This window comes from Mytilus californianus, unplaced genomic scaffold, assembly GCF_021869535.1.
Source record: "Mytilus californianus isolate M0D057914Y unplaced genomic scaffold, xbMytCali1.0.p SCAF_8, whole genome shotgun sequence".
NCBI lineage: Eukaryota > Metazoa > Mollusca > Bivalvia > Mytilida > Mytilidae > Mytilus > Mytilus californianus.
The window spans coordinates 43,899,109-43,922,027 of record NW_026262734.1 but is presented as its reverse complement, the minus strand read 5'-3'; the positions used below and the strand labels follow the sequence as shown (position 1 = coordinate 43,922,027).

The 22,919-nt window shown below is 32.6% G+C and overlaps 1 protein-coding gene across 1 annotated transcript; it reads right to left on the bottom strand.

The window, feature by feature from the left end:
- Positions 1-971: 971 nt before the first annotated feature.
- Positions 972-16,563, bottom strand: LOC127712038 (solute carrier family 28 member 3-like). The gene is made up of 11 exons (XM_052218204.1): positions 16,531-16,563; positions 13,991-14,262; positions 12,893-13,034; positions 11,786-11,977; positions 10,347-10,508; positions 9,469-9,594; positions 8,546-8,679; positions 6,023-6,194; positions 4,406-4,564; positions 2,054-2,234; positions 972-1,075 (listed from the first exon to the last, which is right to left on the bottom strand). Exons 1-11 carry the CDS (start codon positions 16,561-16,563, stop codon positions 972-974), a joined length of 1,677 nt encoding a protein of 558 aa, XP_052074164.1.
- Positions 16,564-22,919: the final 6,356 nt, after the last annotated feature.

The window sequence follows — 22,919 nt, the reverse complement described above, 5'->3', positions numbered from 1 at the left end:
TAAACATGGAAGCGTGTATGCATGAACAACGAACATGCGACATTTATTGTCTTTAGTTCAAACAAATTAATATCCACAACAACTGAATACACATCCAAAAATCCCAAACTACGCCATAATCAATCACTGCGATGAATAATGTTCAACAAGATTATATTGTGTCATCTGTAACATTTACATATAAATATTTAAGTAATTAAGTAAGTAAGTAAGTAATTTTTATTGAAATAAAGTCCAGACATTGGACTATCATCAAATACAACAATTAAAATGTATACATATAATAAGATCTAATCTTGCTGATTTCATGTTATGAAGATTTTATATGCAGTAAGGACCAATATACATACATAGGGAAAAGGTAGAAATCATGTGTAGAAGATAAATAATCATATCCCCAAAACGGGTTTATAAATTAAACAGATGAAGCAGCAATTAGATAAGAAAAGAATAAATAATAGAAAACAAAGTAGATGGGGTAAACTTGTTTGAAAATGTAAGACTTTAAGTGAACTAATGATTTCTAGATGCATCTTTGTTATTTTCTTTTGCTGGAACGCTGTCTCATTGAAGTATACCACAAGCCTAATTTTATCCATTGATAATTTGTAAATAATGTTGTATTAACTTGTATTTTATGGTCTATAAAACAGTTAGAATATGGTTAATTGGACATTATTAAAAGCAGAATGAATAGGGAAAACAGAACTAAATATCCGCTGAATAATCGCTAAGGCATCTTGACAATTTCTTTTCTTCCACCACACTTTTATGCAGACATTGAACGATTGGAAAATAATTTGATATAATGAGCTGATTTATCAGTTGCTGTGGTCTTTATTTGGTGCGAAATACTCAGACAAATCGCCACTTTGTATATAAACAAAAGAAAAACAATTATATCTTTTTTTTATAAAACAAATGAAAGAAATAACGAAACACCTAGATTTTCAAAAAAATATCTTTATTTTCTAACTTGATACATTTGTGAATGAAGAAACTGTTGTTAATGTGTAATTCGATGTCAGTGTAGCGTTGTTAAGTATGGGTTGACTGAATTCGTCATAAAGTAAACCTGAAACAATAAAAAATGTCAACTATTGAAAAGTGCTACCAATGAATACTAATAAAAAATTATGTTAAAATTGCACCAAACCTAAATTGTAGACGCTTTTATCAATTATTCAGATGGGAAGAGATCATATTTCATACACGGAATTCAATTGTTGGTTTCCTCCGCAGAATACATTCAAGAAAAGTCACTTAATCAAAAATCACAACGATAAAGCAATCCACATTGAAAGATTCCTTCTTCCCAAAGAATTGTGAGCGCAGATACCAGCTCTCTGTTCTATGTCAAGAAAACTTAATATTGGTACAATGTAAGAACCAATTTGATTCACAAATACATAGAAGAAGGTATTATCAAAATACATAACATTTTTCTCGATAAAATTTGGATTGATATTCCAAAGAAGTAGTACATACTTGTTTGATCCTGCTTTACGACATGCACTTGTATTCGTACGAAACGGATTATTCCAATACTGTATTAAAGAACGAATAAAATCGACCCTACATAAGATTTATGGTCACCATCAAGATATTGGTTGGTTGATATGTCTATGTCTCAACTCACATCCGGCATGTTGTCGCAGTCTTAGGTCTTTAGGTACCAGAAAAGTCGTCTTATCTTTAATATTACCGAGTTTGTCCTATTCCCAAATGTGACATTTTGACTGAAGTGTAGATTCGTATGGGGGACGATGTATGTATAGAAGGAGATGCTTATGCTGTCGACGCTTCCGGTCTCGCTCCGTTATGCGATTCCATCAGTTTGTTTGTTACCTTGCTTTGTCATCGTAACAGCTTAACCAAATAGTCGCATCGGATTTCACCTAGTGTGGAGTTTTACGAAATTTCAATGGTAATCACTCTCACACATGTATTTGTCTGTTTATACTTGGACTAATAATACATACTACGTAATAGTCGGTATAATACTTTTAAAAATTCTTTCTTTATATTTTTAAATACCATTAAGAGTACTTACCGGCAAAACACGCCGTCATAAAACATGCAATACACCCAGCTATCCATGTGCGTACTACAATTTCAGCCACCAGATTTTTTCTCTCCGGTATAAGTACACTCAATCCACCAACAATTACTCCCATAGTCATTGGATTAGAAAATCCACATAACGCATATGTAGCAATGACTTGGCTCTTGGTCTTAATAAAACATATAAGTTACAATCATTTATATGTTTTTAGAGTTCTTACAACTGAACTTTTTTCTGTATTGGAGTTTTTACCAGTGACTATACATTTGCACAAGTGTTTTTGTCTGCAAAGTGTTCTCTTCTGAAAAGGCAACTTCTAAATTATTTCCTTTTCGTGCATAAAGGGATATCTATTGATTGTAAATATTTATTTTTTAAAATGCCAAGAGATTTTTATACAATTTTCTGTACAAGCAATCAGTATCATAGAAGCCTAAACAACTTTGAAGAACTTTAGTATTTTTGTGAACAGAAAATTTACTAAAAATGATGTATCAATAATATTGCATGTCAGCGCTTATTTGCTGGCTACTGGGCTGTGATACACTCGGTGACGAAACGTCCAAAAGTAGTCTCTTCTACCCAGTGGTTGTTTCAACTCATTAATGATACCAGGCTTACAACTGTGTACGCAATACACGTGTTTCGTCTCAATAAGACACATCAGTGGGGCTCAAATCAACTGGAAAGTTAACGAGCACAAAAAAAAAAAAAAAAAAAATTCCAAAAAAGTGTCGCTTAAATGAGACAGAAAGAACATAAGTACTTAAAAAACGGATCCCACAACATTAATACTTATAGTCAACGAAGGTATGAAATAAATTTGTAATATTTAAACAAGAAATGTTTTTAAACTATATACTTTTAATTTTTTTTTCATCTTATGTAAATTTGGGCTACAGTAGTTAACCGTTGTTCAAATCTCGTAAATCGATTAAGAAGAGACAAATCAAGGCAACAAATAGTAACTGATGGACTAACATGAACTCCAAAAGAAGTGAGACCGGATGTGTACACAGGGTAAGCGTCTCCTGCTATGCCCGTGTAAAAATTGTTTTTAGTTTAATGTTTAACGTTCATGTCAAATTGACCCAAAACTGAAACAGGCGTCTTATCCGAATTTTCCAACGAATAGCAATCTTTATAATGTAATTATGTGACAAATGATTAAGGCACATTCTTTAAATGTACCACGCTCTTTCAACTGACCACTGGTTACTGACTGGTATATAACTATTTAGAACACTCTGCATATCCATATACCGGACGTTTCTTTAACTGAATCATTGCATTGACAGGGATTTATTTTACTGTACCAACTACTGTTTACGTGGACGGTAAAGTCTTACACTATGATTGTTGTTTAATTAGTATACTAGTAGTTGGTGGCAGCTCATCGGAAATTACCAAGACCTAATAGATAAATATTGAATGTCTTCTTCACAAATAGTACAAGATGATCTTGAGTTATAAATTCTAGGTGCTGAAATTATGTATCTTTTTATTTACTTAACATTTTTCCTTTATTTGCCTTTGAGCTATTATGTTCCTTTTAGATGAATGACTCTTGACATGACTCGGTATATATGCATCCAGCTATCGAGTTTTTGGCTTTGTGCGTTCCTTGTCCAGGTCGGACCAGAGATGCGTTTCAGACGCAGAGGTTTTACAGTGTTGTTTTCATTTTGTTAACCCTTGAATTTAATTTTTTTTTAAATTTGTACTTTATCGACAAATTTTATACTATATACTGTATGTATCAACTACAAAACTTTTTTGTTGTCGTCTTGGTCAGATTTACTATCAACTACAATAACTTTTTTGTTGGTGTCTTTGTTAGATTTATTAGGTTGTTTGAGATTTTTAGTCACTTGTATTGTATGTCTGTGATGAATGTTTACACAGTTTTGGCTGCTGGATCCCTATTATTGTCACATTAACTTATGATGTCTCTTTAAGTTGCTCGCCCAATATTTTTCAATATAACATTTAACCCACATTTTCTTCGGAAAATGCCTATATCAAGTCAGGAATATGACAGTTGTTTTCTCTTTATTATGTTGGTTGATAAAGTCTAACGTTTGAGTTTGTCAGTTTTTTATGGAAAATAATTTGAAATGCAAACTCCAAAAGCAACAGAAGACTTGCTTTCTATTGTGGAGACAATATTACTACCATGTACTTTATACTTTCGATTGAAATTCATAATTTCAATAGATTGTTATTGCACAAATACACCATACGCATAAATTAGAAGATAGTAATTGCACATTTATTTCCTAAAAAACCGACCTATTCATACTTTAAATTTGTGTAGTATATGTTTATTTATATACTTACTGATATAGCCTCGATCTTAATAAACTCGCCAAGTCTCGTATAACCTACAAACTCATTAACTACAGTTTTTAAACCAACAACTTCTCCGACAATTTGACAGTCTTCCCACGGTACACCCATCAAGAATACTAAGGGCATCATCACGTATGAAAGTATAAGCTACATAAGAAATAAAACAATCTGATCATATTATTTACAATATGATATAAGTGTTGTACATATTGAGCAAATACAAATTACTTACAGTGCATTTTGTTCCAAAAGTTCATTACTTTGTTATCTTTTGTGGATTATAGTTTTAAAAACAAATAATTCATTATTTTTAGACAAATATCAATTCGCTTATAATCTGAGATACGACTAAAATGTTTCTTTAATTTCCTCTGCATTTAAAATCTTTACATATCAATGTTGCCACTGTACATGATCGTCTCTTCTTTCACTGTTTATGGATGTTCTGTGTGAAATCTACTTCAAAGTAAAGTCACCGAAATTAGAGATTTGGCCGATATGATTTCATATCGGTAAGTTAATTACATTAAGCTTGCTTTTAACACTAGGCACATTCCTTGCTACGGTATTATTCCTAACTGATTTTTCAATTTTCAAAATGTTCTTCTATCTGCTTTGTGTTATTTTAATGATGGAGATTAAAAAGAGGATTCGGCGCTAAAAAAAAAGGTACTAAAGCCTCCGATCCAATGGTTTTAAAAACTCATGAGAGACACCAAAGGCTCCGATTCAGTGGTCTTATAAACGCGTCAAAGATACCACAATGTACCAGCTGCATCGAACAAGTGGTTTTGAAAACTTATCAAAGATAAAGGCTTATACTTTTGAACGCAGGACGTGCGTTTCATCTACACAAGACTCATCAGTGGCGCTCAATTCAAAACAGTTCGGAGGCCAAGTCAATTAGGAAGTTATAAAATGAAATTCCAAACAGTACCTATGCCTTGCGATAGAAAAAAAACTTAGTATCAGGGGTATTTTAAACCAGCAACATGTAAATTGACTGTCCCACATCAGGAATGTATTAAGTAATTATCATTAGTCCTATCATCATTGTTTGTCCTTTTGGAATCTATAATATTACTGTAACCCGGATGATTTTTAATTTAACATACTGTAGCTCATTGCCTATGTTGAACACCGTATAGCGACTCCTAGATGTCATTTGTTTTTTTTTGGGGCTACTGTTTCGTTGGCGTATAACCCATTTCCTTTCGTTCATTATACATATAACTGATGTGTATCATGAATTAAATGATGCATTTTGATTTTAAATTTCAGATTTTGAATAACATAATTGAGTTTAAGCTAAGCCTACAACTACCCAGGGCAAATTCGACTTAAGACGGGTTTGACTGTTCCTATATTTGACCTGTTGTTGGTTTTCCTCACAAAAGTTTTATGTATTTGCATTCCAAATACTTGGTTTCGAACGTATGTAAAGAAAGTTTATTCAGATAACCCTTCGTGCTCACTTAATCGGTATCAAACTGTTTTTTAACATATGCATTCTTAGTAAAATTCATCACACAAATTTTCTTAAAATGACAAGTTGTCACTATTGAATAAAGATAATATGTAACATTAGCGGAAAAATAAACTTACATTTAAACTGAGATCTGACAACCCTACCAGACTACCTAGATAAGCCAACACAGCATTTATAAAAGATATAATACTGAGAAATGATATGAGGCAAGCGATAACGGTTAATACAACAAACATGGCGTCTTGTGCACCTTTTGCTGCTGCTTCAATAACATTTGAAGATTCTGATCTGAAATGTAAAACTCTTTTTGTTTAAAAGTTCCCTTATTTTATTCATTAATGAATGATCAATATATTTTTGCAAGAAAGAGAACTCTTTCATATTTTGATCAAGGAATCACAAAAGGGCGTTCACGATACTGAAAACTATTATTATGCGCTACCGCGACGAAAATATTCAACTACCAACTATTTAACAAGTATTGCAGTACCTTTCTTGAAATAATTTATTGATCGATTGGAGCTGCTGAATGCCACATCAGCACACGAAAGCTAAATCACAGCAAATATTAAAAGGAAAGAACTTGTCAACTTAAGTTTTGAAAATGCATTGGATGTTCGTTTCTTAATTAGAGTGTTATCCATTGTTTTTTTTGTTTCATTGATATTGATATATGATATTTTAGTTATATCTTTTTTTGTGTATGATTAATATTTGTAATGTTAATTTTTCGAGGATTTGTATAGTGAGAAGGATAGTAATCTCGTGGACCATTTGCATAGCCTGTATTGAAATAAGTTGCGTATGCTGAGATTTTGCGAGATTTACCGTGATACATCTCGTTTGTCGTTTTCGTCCACCATTGCAAATTGAAGTTTTGTCACTTCAAGATAAACTCAGCATTTTGATAAAAATCAAACAAAATTACATGATGTAATACTTTTAAGTGCAATTTTATGACAGTTCTGATTCAAAAAACAGTTTATATCGTTACAATACACATCTGCATTTAAATATACTATGCATTTTATTTCTTGGTCATCCTAAGAATAACGCCCAAATGGGCGGTCCAAACCACAACATTAATCTGAATCTCCTCCTTCAAAATAAGGATTTGTGTTTAGAAACTTGAATTATATGAAATAAATGTGTTTGGTGCGTGAATATTATAAATTATATAGTGAAAGGTGTTTCTGTTGTTGTCATTTTAATTGTTATTTCAGACAAGGATGTGTATAGTACTATAAAAATCCTTGTCTTAATGAATAAATGATAATAAACCATCGTGACGTATGTTCCATAAGTCTATTTGTTTAAAAATATTGGAAGGTTGGTTTTACATCACAAGTTAAATTTACAAACGTTTTATAAATATAGTGATACAATTGTCGTATCAAAACATACAAGAGAAGCAAAACAAACAATACCACGACTAAAAGAAAGAAGAATAACAAATCCAACAAAACGCTATGCAGTAAAAAACTAAAGACTGAACAAAACGAATCACACAAAAACCGGGGTGAACTCAGGTTCTCCGGCAGGGTAAGCAGTTACTGCTTCAAAAGTGGTACTAATCGTGTTGATCATGGAAAATAAATATCTGGTGATACTTTAACCTGGATAAAATTGGATCAACAAGTTTATTGGGAACCAAATTTTACATGGAGGGTGGTGCATGCAAAGAAAGAGACAGCTTACCAAGTCGACGTGGTTCGTATTGTTCCGTTTTTGGAGTTGTTTTTCTCCTGGTGTGTTTTTTCAAAAATGGTTTAACGAATGTTTAAAATTGATAAACTTATGTTGCCCCTTATTTTCACTTGGTTTGTATATCCAAAACGGAGTTTAAAACATCGGTTAACTACTGTTGCCTGTTATTTGATGTGAATTTTTCGTTGTGTTCCATTTGAATTTTGAAAATGTGATTCCGGATTTAAAAACAAAGTTTCTTAGTGTGATACATAACTTCTAAACATGAACTAACAAAGGCAAATTGCACTTGTGAACACCTCATCCCGATGTCCCAAATGACATTTTCTTTTTGTGACCGACAAACATATTGTCTATCAACCGATGATTTGAAATTTGGTAATGTCTTCGGATTACAAGAGATATTTTCCAATACGCTGTTTGCTTTATTACAAAATCCTTTTCATTGACGAATTTCAACTGGAACTACAATACAGGGGTAACAAATGCAAACAAATGCTGACCTTTTCGTAGAATCCCTGAGGTTTTTTGTTGGTGTTGCTTAGTCTTTTATTATAAGGTGAGTGTTCCTAGCCTACACGCATGCATATTTCTTAAAGGGGCTTCATACTAATATACTAATGTATGCACTCCTCTAGGGTCGCAAACGAGACAGGAAATGCACCTGACACCCTTCCAGTTTTAAGTTGTCTTCGTACTAATCAAAGCTAAAGCTTTCTTTTGTATGTGTTTGTTAAAAGGTTGTTGATAAAAATACGGACCAAGAAAAATCAAAGCAACGGGACATGTGTACGACTGATAAAAACAATGAATACAAACAACATCTCCATACAAAGTTTAAATAAACCCACAATGTTTAGTATTTACACAATGCAAATATACATTAATCAAAATCAAAATTATTTGTATATTTGTGTTCTTTTATTGCCTACCTACTATGTATGTTTTGTATCTGGCGCCATGTTTTTGTCTGTGATTCTTCGGTTTCTGGACAGATTATTTTTGATACAGCTAAACCAGCAGGTGCCGACATCAACACTGCTGTTAAGATGTCTGATGACGATATCTAGACGAAACAAATATCATTAGAAAATAAATGCTAAATATATTTATAAACTGTCTACTACTGATTGTTTTCAGCCTTGAACGCTAATGCATGCAGAAAGTAAATTGACAATTTGCAATTCTAAAATTTCCAGTTGATATCGCTTTGAAGTTAAAACTGTCGAACATTACTATTCGAGAGCATTCCATTGGTTATAAACCACTTTTTACTTTTTTTAATAAGAACGCAAAAGCCACTTTTAAGCCGAACATCTTTTCTACGGTCATTTAATTTACAGACTCAGTTATGTAAGTGAGAGGTTTAGCTAGCTAAAACAAAGCAGGTTTAATCCACCAAATTCTACATAAGGAAATACCTGTACCAAGTCAGAATATGACAGTTGTTTTCCCTTCGTTTGATGTGTTTGAGCTTTTGATTTTGCCATTTGATAAGGAACTTTCCGTTTTGGATTTTCCTTGGAGTTCGGTATTTTTGTTTTTTTACTTTTAATTCAAGATGAGAAACTGAACGACGAAACAAATGAGAATTAACTCATAACAAATAAAGAATTATTTTTGTTATCATACAAGAGTTATTTAACTTTATGTATTTAAAAGTAAACAGCATCATTTTGAAGAAGATAACAGTGCTGTAAACTTAGTCTCGTGTTTGTTGTGTGTGTAGCCTATCCCAATCTGTAACTTGTGTTGTGTTTTTTGTGTGTTTTTTTTTTGTATTGCGTATTAAATAATTTCAAACTGAAAAGGCAAACTAACTATTCCAGACATACCTCATACTTTACAAACTTACCCCATACTTTACGAACAACCCGAAAATGTCCGCTGATACAGATGCAAAACCAGCTGTCATTATTGCAAACAGCTCTGATTTAGTTAAGAGTGAGAGGTACGGTTTGATAGCAAAACTTGCTTCGGGCTGTCAAGAAAAAAATGCATCAGTTAGGTTTAAGAAACAAACAGGTCAAATTCAGTACTATGTTGTGCTTCACTAGTTTCAAAATGTAATAAATTATACATATTAGACCATATAGGTTGCTGCCTTCATTGATATTGGATCCCCAAAAATTAACCTTAAATATGCTAAACCACGGACATATATACAAAAAATAAAGTTTTGCAAAAGTATATAGTTATTTAAATGTTGAATAAAACAGAGACAGCAAATATCTGAAAGCATTTTTCTTTTAAATCCGAAAGTAAACTGTGTTCTATTTTATTTAAGAAATACAAAATCAAGAATGTGAAAATACACAGTATGTCACTTTTTATTACCAGATAACCCCAGAAAAAAAAAACAAAAAATAAAAACACAAAAAACCCAACAACTTGATTTTTTTTTTTATAAAGAACAAATTAAAATTGCCCCGTATGAATTTGACTAACGCTAGAAATGAGTTAACAATAGTAAGATTTGTTTTTTAAACGCCAGTTGTGTTGTTCGAGTAATCGTAAATATTCGAGAGAAAAATTAGGCTGCATACGGCCAGATAGTAAAATCATAAGACGTACATTTCTTTATTATCGACGAACATACTATTATCTTTCTAAGAAAGAAACGATAGATTGAACAAACTGTGAAGTTATCTGTCCTTGAACAATACCAATTGAACAAACTGTGAAGTTACCATCTGTCCGTGAATACTCAGGTTGAACAAACTGTGTAGTTACCTGTCCAAGAAACATGCTAGCTGCCGTACATACAGTTTCTGCAGCTGTTGTTCCCATTGTGAAGTGCATTACTACTGCAAATTTCTCCACCAACATTTGCATTAGGCCGAAATGATACAACACAGACACTACAGAATTGATGAAAATTACTGTTGGCATCAGCTGAAAAAAAACCAACACACACAATAAAATAGATGATTAGCAGCTATGAGCGAGTTTTAATTTTAAGGACGCGTGCACAAAATGCATCCGAACTTTCTGACGTGAAAGTAATATCAATGTAATCAAAACAAAATAAACAGACATGCCATGAGAACATTTAATTGTTAAAGTGCTAGCAATTGATTATTGTGTAATGTTCATACCATTAGTGTCCCATTACTTTGGAAATACATATTTGAAAACCCAAAATTAAAGGGGTTTCATTTACAGGTTGTACTTTCGTTTATTATTGATTTTTCCGTTATGTTATATGGATCAAGGCGAAGGAAAACTAGACTTTCTGTAAGATTCACGAGATATTGTCTATATTTTGATAGATAACGACCAATTACTCTTGCTCTGTATAATTTAATAAATCTTCAATATTTAAAGAAGGCTGGTTTTAAGGACCTTAACATTGAATGAAAATTCAAACAAATCGGTTGAAGAAAAATTTGTAATAGTTGGCTTTTTAACGAGAAAGTCCATATAACTCATTAACAGCAAATATGAAAATTGTCAAAATCGGAAGAGGATTGTCAATATAGAACCAAAGATCGATAAAATAAATTGAGATATCATGAGACATGTTATGAATTGCTGTTTTTTTTCATTTAATCAAATAACCCTAAATTAAAAATGGTTAAAAATTAAAGTGAATAAACTCATCATATATACCAGGATTAAAATTTTGTAAGCCAGATGCGCGTTTTGTCTACAAAAGACTCATCAGTGACGCTCGGAGCAAACAAGTTAAAAAGGCCAAATAAAGTACGATGTTGAAGAGCATTGAGAACCCAAAATTCCGAACGTTTTGCCAAATACAACTAAGGTAATCTATTTCTGTGGTAGAAAATCCGTAGTATTTCGTAAAATTCCACGTTTTGTTAACAGTTAGTTCATAATTATGAGCATGCCAATGATACTTCATGTCAACACAAAAGTGCAGACTACTGGATGAAATTGTGTTCATGCAGCCGAGCATGTTTGCAAACATACATTACATCAAACTGGAGTGAAGGAGATTCCAGAAAAATGAACAATGTGTAACAATAACAATCAATATACAACAGTCAAAATGTAAGTTAATTTGTATTTCAATGTTTGTGTCAAAATTAGTTGCTTTTTTCCATTTTTGGCCAATTGCTCTCATTTTACACACTTTTTATATGTAGACTGAAAAACGTGTATTCTTCTCCTATTTTGCATTAGTTAATTTCATTTAAATGTGAAAATACCTTAAATATGAATTCAAAATCGCCATATTTTTCTCCAAATACAAAGTTGACTCCTGCTAAAACGTGGCTCTGGAAATGTTCTACTTGCTTTCCTAGAAAAGAAAAAGTTTTCCGCCCAGCTTCTGTCCTTAGGATGAGTAATCCCAATATCATCTGAAGCACGATACCCCATATTACTGGTCTCCAGTTTATCTTGGCAAAAAGAATATAAAGACATGATTTTGTACAAGATAAAATTCAATCAGTAACGTTGTTCAGAATGAGGTTGCGAGTTAACTGCACGCTAAAAATTGTTCGCATATTGAACAATTCTGGTTCGAAATTTTCAGTGTTAGTTTGATTTGAATTCATTTTGATTTCGGTATTACGATTGCGATGTAATGTATGTTATTAACTTTGGTACACACGACACGAATTTCTGGAACACTATCTTAGTAAGTCAAGACCAAAAGTTTCAAAAACCTAATTGAATTTCACAAAACGCTGAAAAGCACCAAAATGGTCTAAACTTTGGTGGATAGTTGTCTCATTGGCAATCATACCTCATATCCTTATTTTTATATAAACAGAATAGCCTATTCCATCTAAAATCAATTTTGGGTAATGGAGTTGTTACTTTAGTTAAGTAAAATTACACTTCTTTTTGGAAAAGCTGATATGCAATTACAAAGTTTCAATTAAGTCAGGCTAGTACAAAAAACATTATCCATTGGTTTGATGGTACCCACCGTCGTTAAGTTCAGAAGTTTAGGAAACTCATTTTTTGCATGTCATAAAAAATCAGTGAAGATCTAACGACAACAATAAGAAATCAGACAGGATGACTCAAAAAGCCCCCCCCCCCCCCCAAAAAAAAAAAATCCACAAATCCGGCTACAGATGCGAAGTTTGGAAGATTCGCTTATTGTGTATCATAAGAATAACTGTCAATGAGGCAATGTGGACGCTCATCCTCCCAAACCTGGTCAAGTCTGATCAAACCTGCCATAGATGTCAAGATTAGGCATGAGTGTCACCTGTGATCTGTTATAAGAAATCAACCACCAGGTTGCCCCTATAAGTACCATCAAACCTGCTATAGATGTCGAGATTATGCCTGAGACTAACCTGTCGTCTGTTATAAGAAATCAACCAGGATACCCCTATAAGTACCACCAATCCTGCTATAGATATTAAGTTCTCTGCGGTATCTAAGTTACTAATTACCAAATAACATATACAGGCCAGTACAACTACTATGTAGGAACCGCTGCAACGAAAACATATTTGTTAGTTTTTAATCATGGTTGTACATTTTTAAAATTAAAAATAGCGTAAAAAATAGTGCATTTTAGTCTGAAGCCTTACCTTAAAAATGTAGCGTTAAATTTTTGCTATAAAACGGATTTCATTAAGAAATTCATATCATTTCTATTATTGGTAATCATTTTGATCAACATTATTCAGTATACACTGGTACATAATATATGTTAGTATAGTAATCCCAGGTATACCACATACACTGGTTTCGCTAATTTTGACAATAAAACAGACATACTTACATACAAGAAAAGAAGCAAACAACTTTATTACTACACGGTATGAATTTTGCCATACCGTGTAGTAATGAAATTTGGTGTGATTTATTTTCATTTTTTAAGCAGCTGGTATCATAACAAATATGTAAACACAGTCAAAATGAAAATTTAAAACATATTTAACGATATTGAATATTTCAAAAGATTATAGATTTCGAAGATTAAGAGAGTATAGACATCGTTTCATACAAAAATTAAGAAATATGCATAGACTTTTCGTTTGCTGTTTAAAGTCTTTAAATAACTTATCTATGGAACTATTAAAACATTTTTCATTCTATATAATAAAACAGTGGAAAGAAACGTAATTTTTAACTTGGTGATTTTTGCTAAGTTAAACCTAACAATTGTACGGAAATCATTATCAGAAACGTTCACCAGTCTAAATTTCCAATGAACAATCGATACCAAGTAACTTTTCACTTAACAAGATGTTCCCATCCCTGAGAAACCAGGGCCCGTATGCATAAAGCTACCTAAATTAAGATTTGTTCCGAACGGACGAATTTTTCGATATGCTCTACGATAAATTAGTATTACGATTGTATATCTTAATTTAAGAAGCTTTATGCATACGGGCCCAGAGCTGTTGAAAAATCATAAACTATATAGAATTATATCTACTTACATAGAAAACTTTCTTGTTTTCATCCACTTCATTCGAGTAGAAATTTTAGAAATTTTTTCAGAAACTTGGTCTCCAAACTTCTTTTTGATATAGTGATAGCATAGACAGAATACGACAAAACATGTGATACATATAAACGGCAATGCCTGGTGGTAATCTGGGACTAACACTGCCACACATACTGTATATGAGGAAATCAATACAAGGGCTATAACTCTGTATGAAATCCTTAGTACTCGGGAACATTTGTCTTCGTCCATGACCTCATATATCTGTAATCAAAAAGGAAACCAAAATCAAATAATTACATTACATGTATGTTTCGTTATGATACGTAATTTTGATTGGCTAACAGTAATCTCGCGTCATTCTGAAATTAACCTTCATTTCAAAATGAAATGTAACATTCATGATGACACAAGCTTCCACAATAAAGTGCACATGTAAATAAAAGAAAAATTTGATAGAAATCGTGTTTTCATGATCCTAGTCAAAAAAATGTAATTATAAGTATTGAATGCTTTTTTTAGTGATTTTATAGGGTTGTAAAAGCGTTGACCGTGCGCACATTTTTAGGAAGCGCTTCATAGAAAATATACTTCGGTCAACGCTTTTACACCCCAATAAATTTACAAAAAGAAGCATTCAATTCTTAAGTAGTTTTCTTGTTATTTAAAGAGTTTGAGTTTTTATCACTTCGATGGGTCTCCTTACATATGAAATATACAAACAAAATTCGCGAATTTATGGAGCTTAGGAACGCTTGACTAATGTTCTGAATAATCACGAAAAAGGAATTAGTTTTATAAAGAACATAATAGGATATAAAAAACACAGACAAAAGGTTGAACGCGTTAGGAAGCAAGTCTACTTGAAATTTAACTATTCTTTATATTACATGCTTAATATATCATTTTCATGCACCGCCTATGTGGTCTCGTGGTACCGTTTTCACCAATAGTACGGAAGTTACGGAAGTTCGTGGGATCGATTTGCGACCGGGACAAACTAAAGGCTTAGAAAATGGTATTCCCTGCTTCTCCGCAAAAGGCACGTGGTCTTTAGGAGTAAGACCAAAGACGGGTCTCTTCGCGGTGTCACAATGATATGCCTCAGCGTGTCGGTCTAGTACAAACAGTGTTCATATTCATATCCATATCACGTCAACGTGGTCTCTTCAGGGTCTGGATTGGGGGTTAAAAGGGGGGGGGGGTGCTTCAATTGTGTATTCTTTATTTTTTTAAGCAATTTTTCTCTATTCTTCATAAATTTTGCTCATTATTCTCTACTCTTGATATTTTAGCAACCCATTATTCTCTATTCTTCATTTTTTTTTACCTATTTTTCTCTGTTCTTTAAATTTTTTGCCCTTTATTCTGCACATTTTGTCCATTATTTTCTTTTCTGTAAACCCCATCCAGACCCTCATGCATGTAATATTTGCACCTAGAAGTTCGACACCAAAACATCCTTTTATGCATACGCCATTTTACAAGATGTTACAATAAAATTACAGAAAAGGCAGTACTTAACTAATGAAAGAATAATGATAAATTACATATATACCTCGTATATAAATTAGATCAGCTATCTGTTAATCTTCAATGGCATTCACTGAACACAACTACCAAAATATTAGTAGGTCAAACAATAATTTGTAGTTTTGCTCATAGTTGTAAACATTATTGATTTTATTTGCCGTTTGAAGGCTTCATCCTAGTATTCTCATATGTGTATGTTAGGAAAAAAACGTTGGCTAGCTTTTAGTGGAATTTTAAGCGGTTTAGTTTTTTTTAGGGAAGGGGGGACTACACTTTTGGTAGAATTAAACCGCATAAAGGATGGAATAAGGAGAAAAGCAACAAAATTCACCAACTTTTAACATGTTTTCGCAATTGCTTTTATGACCTCAAAAAAATTATATACGATATAAATTCTTACTGTCATTGAACTAATAGAAAAAGCATTCATTTTAGGAAAATAAATCTAGTCCTTACCTCTTTTTTTCAAATAAGAAATAAAAAGAAAGAAGGAAATAAGATTTTTAAAAACTTTAAATAAGATTTTCATAGAAAGATGTAGGGGCAATTTAAACTGAAACCTCTCACACCTCACTCTCTGGTCAACACCCGAAAGTTATTATTACTACATCACACTAATATTTGTATCCATCATCTGTGAGTTGAAATACTTACAACAAAATACAAATTAAATGTTACATAATATATTTGTAATGTGGTAACATTATCTCCGCATGTAAAGTTGTTGGCCCGAGGCTTACACATAAGTAAAATAAGACTTTCGTCGAATATTACCTCACAGATTTTTACTTACTGTAATTTGGCAATGGTTTTTAAATACACTTCCAACATAAAGAAGTTGTCCAACAAGAAGGGACCATTCCAAGGCAGGGCTATTCCAGAAAATAATGTATATGACGGGATGGAAGGCAGTTTGTTTCAGCACCCGCCACCCAGACAATTGCAATTGAGATTCATAGTGCATTATATATGTGAAAAGTTGCTCTGGTACCCACTTACCCTTTTTCTGTAATAGCCCTCATATGTAGACATCTGATTGGGTTTAAAAGCATATCAATCAAACTTTACATAATGTCGTTCAAAAAGTATCACAGTTGCAATGTTTCATTAAATAGGATGCACACCAATGTTTATGGTTTTTATGTTTAATATGAATATATTTTTCTATGCAACAAAAACGTGTATCCGCTGAAAATCCTCTGAAATATTTTCATAAGCTTGTAATTCAGTGCTTGTCGTTGGTTGCTGTCTGTCAAATTTGTTTTTCGTTTATTGCTTTGTAATGAATCAGACCGTTGGTTTTTTCGTTTGAATTGTCTCACATTTTGTCATACATGGGCCTGCTATAACTGACTACTCGATATGCGTTTCGCTCATTATTGAAGTCCATCCGGTGACCTATACCTACTTAAATCTGCGTCATTTGGACTGTGTTGAATACTACAGTTGTCTCATTGGCAATCATACCACATCTAATTTTATTTTGATAAAAGAAACTATTTTGAAAATGTATGAATAATTCGGTTATTCTTTTAATAAATATTAGTTATTGTGCATAGGGACAGGAATTATGTATAAATGATGGCAATGACAAGGTTTCTCAATGCCAACATTTCTCAAACATTTAATATACTTCATGTATCCTACAATCAAAATACCATTTGGCATGTATGTCTATTAAATTATTAAATTATTAGAAAATTTGTCACAATCTATAATAAAATCATTCAGTTGTAGCAATCTTCATGCCTTGATAACTTTATTATTATATTTAATGTTCAGAAAGGCGACAAATAAAGTGGTCAGAACCTCAAAGTACTTACAGAGGCAATTTATAAATTACTACCTATCACCTTTTGCATGACAATTACCGCAGGACCGAATAGAGTGAAAAATAAAAAGGCAGGACAGAGATTACAACTAAAAAAAATGCAGGATGAAATTTGAAAAAAATAGGCAGGACAGGAGTTTTGAGTAAAAAAAAAAGGCAGGATGAGACACTTGCAAAAAAAAAGTCAGTATGACAATTTAGGTAAAAAAAAGTCCGGATAAACTTTTTTAAAAAAGGCAGGACCGAATAGAGTGAAAAATAAAAAGGCAGGACAGAGATTACAACTAAAAAAAATGCAGGATGAAATTTGAAAAAAATAGGCAGGACAGGAGTTTTGAGTAAAAAAAAAAGGCAGGATGAGACACTTGCAAAAAAAAAGTCAGTATGACAATTTAGGTAAAAAAAGGTCCGGATAAACTTTTTTTTAAAAAGGCAGGACCGAATAGAGTGAAAAATAAAAAGGTAGGACAGAGATTACAACTAAAAAAAAATGCAGGACAAATTTTTTCATCCTAGCCCCCCCCCCCCCCCCCCCCCCATAGAAATCAAATGGTAGCTCACTTATGATAAAACAACTAGATTGAGATATAAAAAGTACATCCAATAGACTGTTCTTAAAGATTGGTTCTGTCCCTGATTTTAAATCTCATAGCCTTTGAACCCGTAATCTTGTGATACTGCTTGATCTCGTTAGTGTAAACAATATTTAATATACTATATAATAAAATATTAATTTTCGCGAACCATTTAGGTCATAGAAATTCCAAAAAATGGCATCAGTAAGGAGAGTTGTATGGCATCAGTAAGGAGAGTTGTACAAATGATGTGAATACACAGAACCCGGATCCAAATTATCTTTTACTAAAAGTATTCATCATTTTCTATTTTGTATGTACTAACAACATTTCATTTTTCTACAATTTCGATTAAAATATTATAAAATCTGCAGTTCAATAGGTCACATGCCCCAAATAAACATTCCCCGATTGGTCGAACTACTGTGGCCTCGGTGTAAAGCAACGCAAGCCTCGATGTAAAGATCACGCTTCCAAAAATAGAGGTATGTCCCAACTTAACATACCCCGATTGGTTGAATTGCTGCTCGATGTAAAGTAACGGAAGCCTTGATGCAATGAAGAAAAGGGGTTGACAGGATAAACGTAATCGTTATAAATTTTAACTGCATGGTTCTTATGCAAGCAAATTTAATAAACAATGATTTTATACAGTTGTGTTATTGTTTTCACCTTACATAGGGCTTTATTTCTGATCTTATTTCTGTGTACACAATTCTGAATCTACATATTTCACCTATATCAATATTAGGAAATCCGTTTGGACGATTCCATGTACTATTATGTTTTAGGGTTTTTTAGCTTCAGTGTCGAGTTGGTAAATAGTATTGAGGGCTGTCTGCGAGAAATAAATCTTTTTTTTTCTGATAGATTAACTAAATTCAAAACCAATATAAAAATAGTTAACACATATATTTTATTTAACTGAGTAAATTGATCGGAATGTGAATGATACATAAACCTAAAATTCGTTTTGGTCTATCCCAGTGATGACATTTGCGCGGGAATTTAGTCCATTGACATCGTAATATAATTTACTTTGGATTATAATTATCTTTAGATGTAATGTTACAGGATTTAATGTGAAATCATTTGTCTCTTCTTTTATAGTACACGAGTTTGACGTCAGGTTTGTACACATGAAGTCTCTAGTCTAGTATAAAAAAAGCTAGTGACAGAACGATAAACAGATATTGAGATAAGCAACTGTCTAGGGCCAAGTAAGGGAGGTGAAAAAGCCAGTATTACGCAGAACGATAAACAGTTACATAGACGGATCCAGGGGGTGGGGAAAATTTGGTTGATTTTATAGGGAAGCAGGGGCGGATCGAGCCATTTTATAAAAGGGGGGTTCCCAACTCAGGACAAAGGGTGGGTGGGGTGTGTGTTACAACTATGTGTCCCCATTCAAATGCCTTGATCGTCCAAAAAAGGGGGTTCCAACCCTCGGAACCCTCCCCCGGAGGCCCGGATCCGCCACTGGGGAAGCATGACGGGAGTGGGCAACCCTTAGGTCAGTCAGCGGCCACCCCCCTTTTATGAAAAGTTGTGAATCCGCCACTGAGATTTATATAAGCAGGTTTTCTTTGTGTAGATACCTTAAGATATCACCAACTGTGACTGAGTACACAATTTGATTCATTTTAGCTCATTAGCTGGGCTCACTCACTAAAAAGGTTCATTGCGGGCCTGCTCACTGGCTAACATTTTACGATATTCATGACTCGTGTAGAAAAGCCGATAATCTATACATGTGTGTGAGGAGTAGTTATCAAGCTTGCTTTCGTCTGTAAAAACTGTCTTAGGCCAAGTTAGGGAGGTGAAATAGCCAGAAATAGAACGATAAACAGATGATCAGGTTTTCTTCATATAGATCCCTTAAAATATCCCCCACTGAGGACACAATTTGATTCATTTTAGCTCATTAGCTGCGCTCACTTGCCATAATAGGTTCATTGCGGCTTACTGGCTAATATGTGTAGAAAAGCTGATAACCTATACATACATGTACATGTATATGGTCAGATCATATGTTTTCGTACGTCATATGAATTTGTACTATGCATGCATTTTCAATGGAAATTATGACGACAGTATGCATTCTCAATAGCACGAAAAATGATGAGAAGAGGATACATATGTCAACCAAAATTTTTCAGCAACGTCAAAATATGTGAGGACACCCTATCAAGATCTATCAAGCTTGTGTTCATGTTGCATTAAATCTGTTTTAGGAAGGTGAAAAATACCAACAATATAACAATAAATAGATAATCGATATTGTAAAATATCAATGTGTTGAAAAGCCAATGATCTACATATATACTTAAATATGTCAACCATAAAATAAAACTGATTTAATTTACACCACAACTGTTGAAAAAACCTTTATGTTTATATAACTTATCTCATTCTAGTCCATTCAACTGACAGAATCGGTGTACATTTCATGAACTCTTTAATAACAAGAATCATCATGGACTATTCTTTATAGCAATATCTGTTAGCCATTTAGGGGTCTTTTGCATTCAAAGTTTAGTTTTAGTGGGTTTATTTTGCGAAAAAGAACTCAATTTCCAGATCAAAGTTAACATTTTCTATATATTTTGCTGTGTCAAAATGACCTAATATTATAAATATAAAGGACAGTACCCATATAGACCCAAAAATGGTATATCACATTCTACACATGACATTTTAGCAGGAAAGACTGCTATTGGAGTATATAAATTTTAACCTGTGTATATATACTTAAAATACGATAATAAACTTCATGTCTTTTTCAGGACTTCTGATCCAACCATGTAGTATGGCATGTTTGTGAGATATGGTTTTGGTGGATAGGATGTTCATGAAGGACCTGTAGTACAAAGTATATCACTGGATTGAGCTCTTTGTCTAAGTGTATTATTAAAGTGCTTTGCTTTGAGCTCAGTTCATTGTTATGCAATGCATTCTTTGTGAAATAAAGATTTGACAGACAACTCTCATGTACAAGGATTTGTCAGGGTAGTATCCATTCTATGTACAATGTAAGTAATAAGGAGATAAAAGCATTTTATTATGATTTGAACCAAACATTTTTTGTCCATTAACCAAATTTAAAAAAAAGAACAAATTTACCCGACAATGCTACACTCGCTACTAGCAATATGATGCTAGGTTGTTTTAATACATCTGTACTGCCTACTGATGACTCGGTCTTGAGTGTAAATTGTCATCCAGTATGTTAAAAAAAAAGGGCAAAATTTATAAGGCCTATCTGGCCTAATTGATTTCTAAAACTATATTTCATTGTACATGTTGAACATTTTTCATTCATTTGTTTATTTCTTAATTTGTGTGAATTAACATTGTTACAGTAAATGTAAATTACTACACTTTCATACCACAACAAATACTGTATTGGTATCATTTATATTTGTATCCATATAACAAAAAAAGTTGTAAAGAGAATAATTTTGCAATACCTTTTTCATATTGAATACTATAACTTTTTTTATATTTAGACATATTGAGTAGATTTTCATAATACCCACTTGACATGCTTGAAATTCTATCAGATTACTTTTGGAGCAGTTATGAGTCTTTGAAGCATGCTCACAACGGTTTTTTTTGTTGATATCATTTTCATATTGGTCAAAACTTTTTTTTGCTTCGGCCAGCTTTGGAGGAGATGTTATCAAAGAATTGATAAAAAACAACACAGAAGTTTACTTTCTAGCTCATCTAGCCCCAAGCATCATGTCAGGCATTTTCATTACTAAAAACCAACAAATGTCTTCTAATCTGAGAAACAATTTCGACATTTTAACAAAATATTTTACTAATGATACTGACAATCCACCACAAAGTAATATAAATAGAACCATACAAATAGTGAGCAAATACATATAAAAAAGATGTGGTATGATTGCCAATGAGACAATTCTTCACAACAGACCAAAATGACACAGAAATTAACAACTACGGGTCACCGTACAGCCTTCAACAATGAGCAAAGCCCATAACACATAGTCATTTATGTTATTTATATACACAAAATAAACGAAAAACAAATATTATGTAACACATAGACAAACGACAACCACTGAATTACAGCCTCCTGATATCATGTTCTCAGATATCATCTCCCATTTAAAAAAAATCAGATGAAAAAATGAACCTATTATGTGTTACTCTCCTAGCTACAAAAGTATCCAAAATCAAAGATGTGGAAAATATTCTATCATAATCATTTGGTAATTAATGCAATTAGTGTCTCTTCCATGCCCGTCTTGAACATAAAATCTAAATATTAAATAAACAACACCTCATGCTCAGGTTGGTTGTCATCGTGCAAAACAGTTAATAACAACATATAGGAAAAACATAGAACTCCTTTTGTCATATAAAACACTGTCAAACATCCAAACATACTATCCACATTCATCTGTGTCCACACTTGTTTATTTTAGAAAATAATAACGTAAACATTACAAAATGACAATTTTATTGGGATTGGAAAACAAGTGAATTTTCACTTTTACAAATTCCTCTCCCAAAATTAACTTGATCTCGTTATATACTAATGTCTTAATTGGTGTAAAACTTCAAGTTCTTTTCTTTTCAAACTAGCGTGGTTTTCAAGTAACAGGGTTTTAATGAAGGTTTATTAAATTATTTTTTAAGTGATGTTTTATATCTTATATCAAATATTGATATAGGAAAATTTTCATCTGTAATTACCTATACAGGCTGAACAATTTAATTAGATCAATTGAAACTTGACTCAAACATATTTAGCTTAAATGATATCATGGTTACGAAAGCACCTTACAAAAGAAAAGATTTGTCTATTTGTAATTTTAGTATATTTTATCTGATTTTGACTGCTATGACCTTCTCCCCTTTATTAAAAAAAGTCGGTGGGCTCCTATGTCATCCCTCTTTTTCATAATCTCGATCCCCCACTGTTCAGGAATATAACCATATTTCTCAGT

Bases quoted from the DNA above. Each gene is read 5' to 3' on its own strand.
- LOC127712038 (XM_052218204.1), bottom strand. From the start codon at position 16,563: ATGTCTACATATGAGGGCTATTACAGAAAAAGG. The intron at 14,263-16,530 runs GTAAGTGGGTAC...TTTTGATTACAG, and splicing joins AGGGCTATTACAGAAAAAGG to ATATATGAGGTCATGGACGA. The intron at 10,509-11,785 runs GTATTTTCACAT...GTTTTTTTTCAG, and splicing joins ATTTTGAATTCATATTTAAG to CTGATGCCAACAGTAATTTT.